At 42.5% G+C, this 13,685-nt stretch overlaps 2 protein-coding genes across 3 annotated transcripts; both read left to right on the forward strand.

The window, feature by feature from the left end:
• Positions 1–1,453: 1,453 nt before the first annotated feature.
• LOC125744457 (cilia- and flagella-associated protein 251-like) lies at positions 1,454–2,734 on the forward strand. The gene is made up of 2 exons (XM_049016285.1): positions 1,454–2,386; positions 2,498–2,734. Exons 1-2 carry the CDS (start codon positions 1,727–1,729, stop codon positions 2,678–2,680), a joined length of 843 nt encoding a protein of 280 aa, XP_048872242.1. The 5' UTR covers positions 1,454–1,726; the 3' UTR covers positions 2,681–2,734.
• Positions 2,735–12,030: 9,296 nt separating this feature from the next.
• On the forward strand, positions 12,031–13,434 carry LOC125744456 (uncharacterized). 2 transcript variants are annotated; one of them, XM_049016284.1, is made up of 2 exons: positions 12,031–12,507; positions 12,586–13,434. In XM_049016284.1, the coding sequence occupies exons 1-2, from the start codon at positions 12,340–12,342 to the stop codon at positions 13,378–13,380; spliced, it is 963 nt and encodes a 320-aa protein (XP_048872241.1). In that variant the 5' UTR covers positions 12,031–12,339; the 3' UTR covers positions 13,381–13,434. The 2 variants fall into 2 exon arrangements, with proteins under 2 accessions (XP_048872241.1, XP_048872238.1); XM_049016281.1 differs by having other exon boundaries at positions 12,037–12,507; positions 12,559–13,434.
• The last annotated feature ends 251 nt before the right edge of the window (positions 13,435–13,685 follow it).

Here is a 13,685-nt window from a genome sequence, read left to right on the forward strand (position 1 = left end):
ATTGTCTTTTGTTCAGTGCTGGCTTCTGGGCACTGATTCGACCATGGAGGCCATTTCCAGACAGAATCCGACAAACTGTTCTGGTTGACACAGGGACTTCAGGTGACCAGGTCTCGTGGAGTTCTGCTGCAGTGGAAAATGGGCTGGCCTTGGATTTTCGAACCAACAAACGGTCTCGTGGAGCAGTTGTCTTGCAGGGTCTGCCTGACCTGGGCTTGTCAAAAACGTCTCCAGTCTCTTCAAATCTTTTTTTTATCCTCTGTACTTGACGCTGAGACACATTGAAGGTGTCTGCCACATCAGCAGTGGATCCGGTCTTCAGCCTCTTGATGATCAACACTTTAGTCTCAGGGTGAATCTTAGGCATGTTTGCAGAGGTCTAGTTGCAGTTGATGTGAAGGTCTAGTGTAGTGGGGTTCTTTTTATACACACCTGAGACCTAATTGATCCATTATTAGTCACAGGTGAAGCTCATATGACAAGGCGACAACACTTATGTCTTTGAAAAAATGGACTCAATGGGCTTTACCAAGCTTTGAATATTAGAATACTTTTTGACAGTTTCGTTTTGCACTGAAACATTACTACAAAAGCTGTTGGGAATAAAATGAGCCATTTCTTGTAAAAAAATCTTGATTAGAAATATATTTCAGCGGCACTTGAGGTCAATTTGTACACAAGCGACAAGACTTTTGTCAGGGACTGTATGAACGGCTAGATCAAACTGAGAACAAAAGTCAGCAACAGTAAGTATGGGAAAAAAACGACCAATTTATTAACTATTGGTTGCATAAATGTGAACCTTTTACATAAGAATATATAAAAAAGAATTAAAGAATAAATATTAAGACCCTGAAAAATATCTTAATTAAATAAACAAAAATATATTTTTTAAAGTGCAAAATACTAATTAAAGGTCACTTCAGTTATTTATTTTTTACCATCAGCAAATGGTAGGAACAGCTGAGAGCAGGAACATAAGAAAAAAAAATTGTTAATTGACCAACTGCTAAAGGTTGAGTGTCCAAAGTTTCAATTTCAATTTGTTTCTTTAACTCAGTGGTCTTGCGAAAGTCCTCATGCAGAGTTTTGTGATGCTGCTTCAAATGCGCGATGAGGTTGGACGTATTAAACTTTCCCGGTTCTGTTCCACCACGGGAAACTTGTGCATGACAAGTGTTGCACTGAGCCACACTGTCTTTTTCGGACTTTAATGAAAAATACTGCCACACGACCGACATCGGTCTTTTTCTTCGCTACTTCGCTAGCAAGCAGTGTTGTGATCACGTGGGCTTTGCACGCTGGCTCTGGACGCTGCTGGATAGAATAGCTGTAACGGAGATTTTAGCGGAACGGACTGCTTATATCGGAGATTTTTAACGCAGTCCGATATAATCCGATAGTTTTTTTTTTTGGCTGATATCGGACCTATTTTCCTATATCCCTATTTGCAAGTACAGAATATTATCTGCGAGTAAACTAATTAAGGTAAATATGGAAATTCATACAATATATGCTGCAGAATATGAGCTGAATAAAGCATATAAAAAATGCAGAGAATTTAAAAAAAATTGAACCACTGACCAAATATGGCACCTACAGTTGAATTCTAGAACACAATGTTACCGTGACAACTCTGACGTCATCATTCTGAAGGTATAAATTCTGCTGTAGGCACCAATACCACTTCAAAACAAATCTGATTTCGAAGAAGAAGCATCTCAATATGAAGTGGATTTTTCTCAATTGCTTTAGGCCCCCAGCGGTACCAAAGGACGCTGGAGAAGCTATAGACGCAAAGGAGGAAAGAAAAAAGGACAAAGAAGGAAAGAAAAAGAAATCCTGGCTGAAGAAGCTTTTTACAAAAAAAGGGAAAGGAAAAAAGGCAATGGTGGTGGAGAGCCAGACAGTGGCGATGGAGGACAGCCAGACATTGGCGATAGAGGAGGACAGCCAGACATTGGCGATAGAGGAGGACAGCCAGACATTGGCGATAGAGGAGGACAGCCAGACATTGGCGATAGAGGAGGACAGCCAGACATTGGCGATGGAGGACAGCCAGACATTGGCGATGGAGGACAGCCAGACATTGGCGATGGAGGATAGCCAGACATTGGCGATGGAGGATAGCCAGACATTGGCGGTGAAGGAGGAGAGCCAGACAGTGGCGGTGAAGGAGGAGAGCCAGACAGTGGCGGTGAAGGAGGAGAGCCAGACAGTGGCGGTGAAGGAGGAGAGCCAGACAGTGGCGGTGAAGGAGGAGAGCCAGGCAAAGGTGGAGGAGAGCCAGGCAAAGGTGGAGGAGGAGAAGTACAAGGCAATGGAGGAGGAGGAGAAGTACAAGGCAATGGAGGAGGAATACAAGGCAATGGAGGAGGAGTACAAGGCAATGGAGGAGGAGGAGGAGAGCAAGGCAATGGTGAAGGAGTGCAAGGCAATGGAGGAGGAGAGCAAGGCAATGGTGGAGGAGTGCAAGGCAATGGAGGAGGAGAGCAAGGCAATGGAGGAGAAGTACAGGGCAATGGAGGAGAAGTGCAAGGCAATGGAGGAGGAGTACAAGGCAATGGTGGAGAAAAGCAAGGCAATGGTGGAGGAGAGCAAGGCAATGGTGAAGGAGAGCAAGGCAATGGTGAAGGAGAGCAAGGCAAGGGAGGAGATGCGACTCAACATAGAACACTGACTATCAGTACTACTGAAATATGTAAATACTTGTAAATAAATCATTAAAAATGAAGACACAGGTGTTTTCAATTGAATGTGAGTAGATGTTAAATGTCAGGAATATTCCAAATGTCTATTACACGTGTTGCCTATAGGGGGCCATATGGTTTGGGTGGTAAGGGTTGCCTTTAAACTTTAATAGAATGAAAATACATTACATGTATTTATGTTGTATTTTTAATTACGTCTTTAAGGAATAAAACATAACGGAATGAATGCAAAATACACGTCCAGCGGGGACCAGTCCGGCCGCAGCCATGTGTGCACAAGCGCCACGGCGTATTTTAAAAGCAAGCACCAAAATGTTTAAGAAAAACTTTAGCGTTATTTTAGAAGAAAGCAGGCGGAATTTAAACCAGTACAAACATGCCCGAAAGCAGCAGAAGAGCAAATGCTGAGTTTAAACAAGCACAAGCGAAAGCAATTAACATGCAGCACGTCGTTTTAAAAGAAAACTTAAACTCATTACATTTAATCAACATGCTTAAAGAATTAGAAGGAAAAACATTATTTACCAGTGTTAGGTTGAAGAAAGCATTTAAACAGCGAAATGAGCGAGTCCCAGAGCTCGGCCATAATCGGCAGGTCTGTTTGAAAAAAGCGGTCGAAACGATATTGGCCAGCCCGTTTCAAAATGGCGACACCAGAGGAGCGCCTGTTATTTCAAATTAACGTTATGGTTATAGGGGTTTAAGTAATGAAGCACTTTTCTGCCAATGTAAAGTAAAACGCTCTAAGCATTTCAACAAGAATCAAGGAATAACGCGGTTAATTCTTGATTAAATTAGCGAATGCGCTCTCCTCTCTGGCTCGCTCATGCAGCGCATGCGCATAGAGCCACACAGTTTTCGTTAAAGAGCCGACTCTCTTGCGTTAATTTATTTAAACAAGAATTAACAGGGTTATTCCTTGATTCTTTTTTTTTCTCTTTAAAATTAACGCTAAAGTTCCTTTAAAACATTTCGGTGCTTTCTTGTGGTGCCCAAAGCACAGAATACCCACACTGCTCTGACTACGCCACCTCCTGGTAACCCCTAATGTTCCTTCTGTAACGTGGCGAAGTTCGAACCCTCCCCGCAAAGGGACAATAACAAAGAGGCATGTAAAAATAAAACCCAATCCACTTTATTACAAATATCTATTACAAATATCTAAAATCAGACAAATGAAGGTTGCTGGGGGTGGGGGGCAGCTGACTATCCTCCAGATGGTAAGGTCAGATCAGCACACGCAGCTCTCAGCTCAGGAGGCCCCTGGTGACAAAGAAAACAGCAAAACTCAACACCACACAGCATACAACACGACAAACACTACATACAACAGTACAGTGTCCACTCAGTGTGGCACCCCAACAGCAGAGCAAAAGCCTGTGCGGATCCGGCCTTGTACAGAAAGATCCCATGTACAAACATAAGGGGAGGGTAGCGGCCGATGTCCACCGCCCAAAATACAATACTACAATTACACTTACAACTTACAAGCCTATCAAATAAACCTAAAACAGTGGCTAGTCTGGTCCTTTGCAGGAATGCTTAATGCCCTCGCAGCACAGCAACACCAAGAGGAAGCGTTCCAATGCTACAGGTACAAAGAAACAATCAACAAAGAAACATAGACCCTTTTAAATCCCACAGTATAACCCAAGTGACCAGAGCCTCAGTGTCTGTAGCCCATCAGCTCGTAGGGGATCACGTCAAATGATAAAATTCCAAACAGTCACCTCCGCGTCCTCCACGAAGAGTTACATGCTGCTAGCAGTCACCCTGGTAAAATTAAAATGAAACATTCAAGTTCTCAAACAAACCCTCTACTCCTTTCCTTACCCACAGGGAAGAAGAACCCACCCCATGTCCAGTTGTAAAACACAGCAGCAAGAGAATGAGATTCCATCTTGGCAGCCTTTTATAACTTCCTGGTAGGTCATATGACCTGGCTCAAGTGGTTGCCAATATAGTATAATTACCAGTGCCATGCAACTACTCCTACCAGCCCGTTCAGATCCCCACATTCTTTTAAAATACGCCGTGGCGCTTGTGCCTACCCCTAACAACCCGTGCCTGCGGCCTGACGGGCCCCGCTAGATGTGTATGCGCTAGCTTGCATTCATCCTGCCACATGTTTTATTATTCCTTAAAAACGTAATTAAAAATAACACAAATAAATACATGTAATGTATTTTTATTCTATTAAAGTTTAACAGCAACCCTTATCACCCAAACCATATGGCTCCCTATCGGCAATGTATGGTATATGGAGATAACCCCTCGACCAATCAGAATAAGGGATACGCTCCCCCTCCTACTTATGACGTCATAATTCATAATAACAATGACGGCCAAATTGTAGCTCCGCCCAATGTACCACAGACTATTTTTTTAATTACAAATTATTAAAAAATACGATTATAATAATTTAAAAATACATTATAACATGTCATAATTACAAACTATTATTAAACTGTAATAAGCCAAATCGTGCTAAATACTATTTTTAAATAAAATAATCTTTGTAATTTAAAAACACATATCCATCCATTTTCCAAACTGCTTATCCTACTGGGTCACGGGGGGTCTGGAGCCTATCCCGGAAGCAATGGGCATGAGGCAGGGAACAACCCAGGATGGGGGGTCAGCCCATCACAGGGCACACTCGCACACCATGCACTCTCACATGCACACCTATGGGCAATTTAGTAACTCCAATTAGCCTCAGCATGTTTTTGGACTGTGGGGGGAAACCGGAGTACCCGGAGGAAACCCCACGATGACATGGGGAGAACATGCAAACTCCGCACGCATGTGACCCAGGTGGAGACTCGAACCCAGGTTCCAGAGGTGTGAGGCAACAGTGCTAACCACTGCAGCACCATGCTGCCCCCTAAAAACACATATATACACAATAATTCAAATAAGTGCTAAGTACAACCTTTGTTAAAAAAAAAAAAACTGCAATAAATCAATTTGTGAAATCGCCCAGCTGCCGTGAAGCAGTAGTGAGCGGAAATGATACTTATCTGCTCATGCACAGTCCAGTTCGGGTTTACGGTCTAAACTGGGAAAAGTCTATAAGCAGTTCAATGTGTACCTAGAAATGCAGGTATCCCCAGGAGTAAGATATCAAAACAGATATGGACTACATTGGCTGACACGTTCAGTGACACATCAGCATCATAACGCCTACTGAGGACAAGAATATAGATCATAGAAATCACTGTTAAACACTCCGTAGCGTCCGTCGAGTGTACATGCCTCCGAGCAGGGTGCTCAGCAGGAGCTCACAGCAGCAGCTTGATTTTGGGTTTCGATCAGACTCCCTGGGTAGAAAATGCTGTTAGCACACTAACAGCACATATAACCAGCGTGCAAAAGCACTCAGAGTGTGGGATGAAATTATTACTTCGGGGAACAAATTTAATAAGGTCACTTTAAAGATAAAATTACATAAAATATAATTCTGAGGCGAATGTCTATTATATCTCCATATGTGTTTGAAATTGTTAGATGCCTTTCAATAAACCATTTCAATAAACAACCTTGTTAATGATTTAAAAGCAGCAACATCTATCTTCATTATTTCACTAGCATAAACCTACCAATTTTCACCTTTCATGATGCAGTATTTGGGATATGAAGGTTTTGGGGGTGTGAATGTAGTATTCTGAAACAGACTCCATTTGAAAACTGGTCTCAGGCTCAAACATGCAGCCAAAAGATAAAATAGGTACATATAAACAATACACAGCTCTGTAAAAAATTAAGAGACCACTCTATATACTTTTTTAAAATCTGCATTGTTAAATTCTGGTTTAATCCTGGTTCTGCTGGCAGAAGGCTACACTGTGAGGCAGGCTGCTTCCATGCTCGTGAGTTTCTAAGACCGCAGTACACAAGAACAGGGTGAAGAAGCAGGAGACACTGGGAAAAATCAAAAACCAGCCAGGTAGAGGGCAGAAGCAACCTTCTAATGCCAGAGATGACCATCAACTTATCCATCAGTGTCTAACAAATCGGAGGATGACCTCAAGTGACCTTCAAAAGGAATGGAAAACATTAAGTGTGAAGCGTACTGGTGGGACAGGCTCCTAGAAGCAGCGCTGAAGACCCATAAAGCAAGAAAGAAGCCCTTCATCAATGAGAAGCAGGGAAGAGCCAGGCTGGAGTTTGCAAAAAAAAAGTGTATTTTACACAGGCTCATACCCATAACCCATAAACTGAGAAATGAGTGAAACTGAAAAATTTGATGCGGTGTGGGAAAGGGGGGCCACACTCCCCTGGGAAACTGTAAGGGGTTGCTGCAGGAGGGTAGTACTCGCTGTGGGATATCAGTCACGATTCAGGATGGGGGGGTATTTCACCAGATACACGTTCTCAATCAGGAGGGGGGAGCAATTAGTTGTACTCTGGCTTATCTTACTTGAGGTCAGTTGGATGCACACTCAGACGAAGTGGTTTGGTAAGTAAGTAAGTTTGTATTTATTTGTGGTTCTATAACAAATAAACAGGAAAAACAAATTACCACAGTGCTTACAATGGTTATTATCCATAATACACTAACATAATGCATAATTGTACCACATCGCCTTAACATTGATAAGTTCGGCTATACCCACAACAATACATTACATTAGCAACAATTCGTATTAGAGGGAATGATTGGACGGGAAATAAACGCAAATATCTTTCCGAGGTATACAACTGAACACTCGTCAGCGATAATTATAACAGTAAGCAAGCTAGGTCACGTTAACCTAGCCGCGCAATTAAGTAAACTAAATTAGCACAGCGTCACTTATCACTTATAATCAATAAACTTAGTACTTACATTCGTCAGTGACGCATACATAAAAACCAGGGACTGTATTTACTGCCAGGAACAACTAAACTAACTACACATAAACTGCAGCTCGCCGACGTGCTGCCTACTCCTTCAGGCTCTCCCGCGCGCTCTCGTCACGCGTGCACCCACAGTCCTTTGCACGCAGCAGTGTTCCTTAAAGCTACAAGAGCCTTTCCAACATGCGGTCTCTTGTTTCCAGAGCTGCATATAAAATATGTATACATAATAAAATGTATATAAAACGTGTATCGTATATGGAGTGTATATAGTAGGGATTACCATTTTACTACTGTAATCCTCTACGCTCATTTTCTCAGCAGTGCCTTTAGTTATGCCTTACTCTGTGAAATATTACAGAAAGACTGGAAGTTCCATACATTCTACTTGGCTTTATTCCTCTGTTCCTGGCACGTCCAAACTGCAGTGACCTCTGCCTGCCATCCTAATGTAATGAATTTTAAAGGGATGCTAGTTTTTTTCCCCAAAGCTGCAGCGATTACAGACAACTGCATGTTTCATATCACCTCATCCATTACTCGCCGAAAACATGCACATTTGTAATTCCATCACCGCCCTGATGAAATTACCAAGAGACATTTTAGTTTTGCCACCTGTATGAATTACAGCTTCATTCTGTCTTCTGGGGGGTTCATTTAACAGAGCATCTCAAGCGAATTCAGGGACCCTGGTAAAATTGTACTTTGACAGAGTTACATTTGAGTTTAATAAAAAGACCGCTTGCCAGCAATATCACCATCTTTTTGCCACAGAAATCACATTCAGCAAGGCAGTGCTGCCTTTCTTAGTGCTAGAAAATCGTAGTGCTAGAAAAATCGCACCTTTTAGCTCTATATCGTCCTGCTGCTCATTTCGTACCCATTTCAGAATTATTAAAACATAAGAACACAAGTTTATGACCTTCTCCTTACTATAGGAGTTAGGCAAGGCAGCCCCACAACACATGGAGAGGAACAAACGCACATCCTGCAATAAGCTCTGTGATCAGCTGAGGTTTAAATGGTATAGAGTGTCAGGTGGAGCCAACTGTTAGTCCAACTGGGAAGGAAGGCAGTTTGGATCCAGGCTGTGCATTCTGCCAAATAGAAAAGGCGGAGATTGGAAAATCGACTGGGATCATTTCAGCCGGATTCGAGAGTCAGATACCTGTGAATAACAGGAGGTGGAGTAAAGCGAAGATGGGATTCAGAGGGACCTACCATTTGCAACTGAACAGTGCAGCATTTAAAACAGCTCAAAATAAGGGGCAAAAATACAGGCAATAAGATTAATGAAAAATGGATTTTTCTCCTACTTACTCAAATACTCAGTTCTGTAAAAGTTCACTTCCACTCATGAAAACACATGAAAAACACTGCATTCCATCCATCCATCCATCCATTTTCTGAATCAATTTGTCCAATACGAGGGTGTGTGTGTCCAGAATCTATCCAGAAAGCTCTGCCTACAATGCAGGGATATTACAGACGCTGCTAAACCTTACCAAATGTTTTATCTTACCTCCATTAAATGTACCCAAACACTGAAACCCAACCCCATACCCCTCCTTGCTGTGACCCATCACCTGGCGGTTGGTTCTTTGGTTAAACTGGCCTCCACTACCATTGCTAATTAGAATCATCTCACTTATATAAAAGTTTTGAAGAGCCAACAGGATTCGAAGCCTCTTACACCTCAGGATGAATCGGAAGTCATCGGTCACGTGATATTGCATAAACTTAGCAAGCCCCGATTCCCAGCTTGAAGTCACTGGGCCTCACTTTGACGATCTCCAGAATCTGGGTATTAACTGTCTCATCACTAAGTTCAGCACCTTTCACAATATAGCACAGCAAGGCCACGGTCAGAAAATGTGAGCCTGTCCTCCTCCTGAGTAAAGTAAAGCTCACTACGCTCTGTGAGCACAGGAACGGCCCGGCAATGTTTGGTAGGTTTCTGCATTGTTTGCAAGTAGGGATGTCCCGATACAACGTTTTAACTTCCGATACGATACCGATATTGCAGCCTTCAGTACTAACCGATACCGATACAAATCCGATACAATAATCAGCACAAATCATGAATACTTTTACCCATTTCGTTGTGTGGAATGTACAGTCCCTGACAAAAGTCTTGTTGCTTATCTATTTTGTAGAAACACCTGCTATTAACTTGACTTTTAATTAATCAATTGATGTTACAAATAGCTCATATGAAAAGCTAAAACCCTACCAAATGATGTTTAATGCATTGAAATGAAGTAGTTTCACTGAAAAAAGATTTATCATTTAATAAAGACAGAAAGGTCAAAATTTTGGCAAGACAAAAGTTTTGTCGCCTATACAGAAATTGACCAAATGTACTGCAAATACAAAAATATGTCAGCAAATTAAGTAGTGGTGCTGTGAGATCCAAATTTAATATCTTGTATTAAAGTATGACTTCCATGAGCTTGAAGGACTGCATCCATGCGGTTTGGCAAGGATTCATACAATTTATTGATGAAGTCATCAGGAATAGCAAAGAAAGCAGTCTTGCATGCCTCCCAGAGTTCATCAATATTCTTAGGTTTCATCTTCCATGCTTCCTCTTTCATCCTACCCCACACATGCTCAATGATGTTCATGTCTGGTGACTGGGCTGGCCAATACTGGAGCATCTTGATCTTCTACGCCTTGAGAAACTTTGATGTGGAGATGGAAGTATGTGATGGAGCACCATCCTGCTACAGAATTTGGCCTCTTTTATGGTTGGGAATATAAAAGGTAGCTAAGATTTCTTGGTATGTCAGACTTTTGATGTTGCCTTCCACCCTGCAGATCTCTCGCACACCCCCATACTGGATGTAACCCCAGACCATGATTTTTCCACCACCAAACTTCACTGTTTTCTGGGTGAATCTCGGATCCATGCGGGCTCCAGTAGGTCTCCTGCAATATTTGTGGCGACTGTGGTGTAATTCAACAGAAGATTCATCTGAAAAATCCACCTTCTGCCACTTTTCCAGCGCCCATCCTTTTAGCAGGCTGTGGGCTTTGGCAAATGCCACACGGTTTTTCAATTGTCTTTTGTTCAGTGCTGGCTTCTGGGCACTGATTCGACCATGGAGGCCATTTCCAGACAGAATCCGACAAACTGTTCTGGTTGACACAGGGACTTCAGGTGACCAGGTCTCGTGGAGTTCTGCTGCAGTGGAAAATGGGCTGGCCTTGGATTTTCGAACCAACAAACGGTCTCGTGGAGCAGTTGTCTTGCAGGGTCTGCCTGACCTGGGCTTGTCAAAAACGTCTCCAGTCTCTTCAAATCTTTTTTTTATCCTCTGTACTTGACGCTGAGACACATTGAAGGTGTCTGCCACATCAGCAGTGGATCCGGTCTTCAGCCTCTTGATGATCAACACTTTAGTCTCAGGGTGAATCTTAGGCATGTTTGCAGAGGTCTAGTTGCAGTTGATGTGAAGGTCTAGTGTAGTGGGGTTCTTTTTATACACACCTGAGACCTAATTGATCCATTATTAGTCACAGGTGAAGCTCATATGACAAGGCGACAACACTTATGTCTTTGAAAAAATGGACTCAATGGGCTTTACCAAGCTTTGAATATTAGAATACTTTTTGACAGTTTCGTTTTGCACTGAAACATTACTACAAAAGCTGTTGGGAATAAAATGAGCCATTTCTTGTAAAAAAATCTTGATTAGAAATATATTTCAGCGGCACTTGAGGTCAATTTGTACACAAGCGACAAGACTTTTGTCAGGGACTGTATGAACGGCTAGATCAAACTGAGAACAAAAGTCAGCAACAGTAAGTATGGGAAAAAAACGACCAATTTATTAACTATTGGTTGCATAAATGTGAACCTTTTACATAAGAATATATAAAAAAGAATTAAAGAATAAATATTAAGACCCTGAAAAATATCTTAATTAAATAAACAAAAATATATTTTTTAAAGTGCAAAATACTAATTAAAGGTCACTTCAGTTATTTATTTTTTACCATCAGCAAATGGTAGGAACAGCTGAGAGCAGGAACATAAGAAAAAAAAATTGTTAATTGACCAACTGCTAAAGGTTGAGTGTCCAAAGTTTCAATTTCAATTTGTTTCTTTAACTCAGTGGTCTTGCGAAAGTCCTCATGCAGAGTTTTGTGATGCTGCTTCAAATGCGCGATGAGGTTGGACGTATTAAACTTTCCCGGTTCTGTTCCACCACGGGAAACTTGTGCATGACAAGTGTTGCACTGAGCCACACTGTCTTTTTCGGACTTTAATGAAAAATACTGCCACACGACCGACATCGGTCTTTTTCTTCGCTACTTCGCTAGCAAGCAGTGTTGTGATCACGTGGGCTTTGCACGCTGGCTCTGGACGCTGCTGGATAGAATAGCTGTAACGGAGATTTTAGCGGAACGGACTGCTTATATCGGAGATTTTTAACGCAGTCCGATATAATCCGATAGTTTTTTTTTTGGCTGATATCGGACCTATTTTCCTATATCCCTATTTGCAAGTACAGAATATTATCTGCGAGTAAACTAATTAAGGTAAATATGGAAATTCATACAATATATGCTGCAGAATATGAGCTGAATAAAGCATATAAAAAATGCAGAGAATTTAAAAAAAATTGAACCACTGACCAAATATGGCACCTACAGTTGAATTCTAGAACACAATGTTACCGTGACAACTCTGACGTCATCATTCTGAAGGTATAAATTCTGCTGTAGGCACCAATACCACTTCAAAACAAATCTGATTTCGAAGAAGAAGCATCTCAATATGAAGTGGATTTTTCTCAATTGCTTTAGGCCCCCAGCGGTACCAAAGGACGCTGGAGAAGCTATAGACGCAAAGGAGGAAAGAAAAAAGGACAAAGAAGGAAAGAAAAAGAAATCCTGGCTGAAGAAGCTTTTTACAAAAAAAGGGAAAGGAAAAAAGGAAATGGTGGTGGAGAGCCAGACAGTGGCGATGGAGGACAGCCAGACATTGGCGATAGAGGAGGACAGCCAGACATTGGCGATAGAGGAGGACAGCCAGACATTGGCGATAGAGGAGGACAGCCAGACATTGGCGATAGAGGAGGACAGCCAGACATTGGCGATGGAGGACAGCCAGACATTGGCGATGGAGGACAGCCAGACATTGGCGATGGAGGATAGCCAGACATTGGCGATGGAGGATAGCCAGACATTGGCGGTGAAGGAGGAGAGCCAGACAGTGGCGGTGAAGGAGGAGAGCCAGACAGTGGCGGTGAAGGAGGAGAGCCAGACAGTGGCGGTGAAGGAGGAGAGCCAGACAGTGGCGGTGAAGGAGGAGAGCCAGACAGTGGCGGTGAAGGAGGAGAGCCAGGCAAAGGTGGAGGAGAGCCAGGCAAAGGTGGAGGAGGAGAAGTACAAGGCAATGGAGGAGGAGGAGAAGTACAAGGCAATGGAGGAGGAATACAAGGCAATGGAGGAGGAGTACAAGGCAATGGAGGAGTACAAGGCAATGGAGGAGGAGGAGGAGAGCAAGGCAATGGTGAAGGAGTGCAAGGCAATGGAGGAGGAGAGCAAGGCAATGGTGGAGGAGTGCAAGGCAATGGAGGAGGAGAGCAAGGCAATGGAGGAGAAGTACAGGGCAATGGAGGAGAAGTGCAAGGCAATGGAGGAGGAGTACAAGGCAATGGTGGAGAAAAGCAAGGCAATGGTGGAGAAAAGCAAGGCAATGGTGGAGGAGAGCAAGGCAATGGTGAAGGAGAGCAAGGCAATGGTGAAGGAGAGCAAGGCAATGGTGAAGGAGAGCAAGGCAAGGGAGGAGATGCGACTCAACATAGAACACTGACTATCAGTACTACTGAAATATGTAAATACTTGTAAATAAATCATTAAAAATGAAGACACAGGTGTTTTCAATTGAATGTGAGTAGATGTTAAATGTCAGGAATATTCCAAATGTCTATTACACGTGTTGCCTATAGGGGGCCATATGGTTTGGGTGGTAAGGGTTGCCTTTAAACTTTAATAGAATGAAAATACATTACATGTATTTATGTTGTATTTTTAATTACGTCTTTAAGGAATAAAACATAACGGAATGAATGCAAAATACACGTCCAGCGGGGACCAGTCCGGCCGCAGCCATGTGTG

This window comes from Brienomyrus brachyistius, chromosome 6, assembly GCF_023856365.1.
Source record: "Brienomyrus brachyistius isolate T26 chromosome 6, BBRACH_0.4, whole genome shotgun sequence".
NCBI classification, from domain to species: Eukaryota; Metazoa; Chordata; class Actinopteri; order Osteoglossiformes; family Mormyridae; genus Brienomyrus; species Brienomyrus brachyistius.

Coding starts and splice junctions, on each gene's coding strand:
- LOC125744457 (XM_049016285.1), top strand. CDS start 1,727: ATGAAGTGGATTTTTCTCAATTGCTTTAGGCCCCCAGCGGTACCAAAG. Junction 2,387..2,497: donor CAATGGAGGAGGAGTACAAG/GCAATGGAGGAG, acceptor GAGGAGAGCAAG/GCAATGGAGGAGAAGTACAG.
- LOC125744456 (XM_049016281.1), top strand. CDS start 12,340: ATGAAGTGGATTTTTCTCAATTGCTTTAGGCCCCCAGCGGTACCAAAG. Junction 12,508..12,558: donor AAGGAAAAAAGGAAATGGTG/GTGGAGAGCCAG, acceptor TTGGCGATAGAG/GAGGACAGCCAGACATTGGC.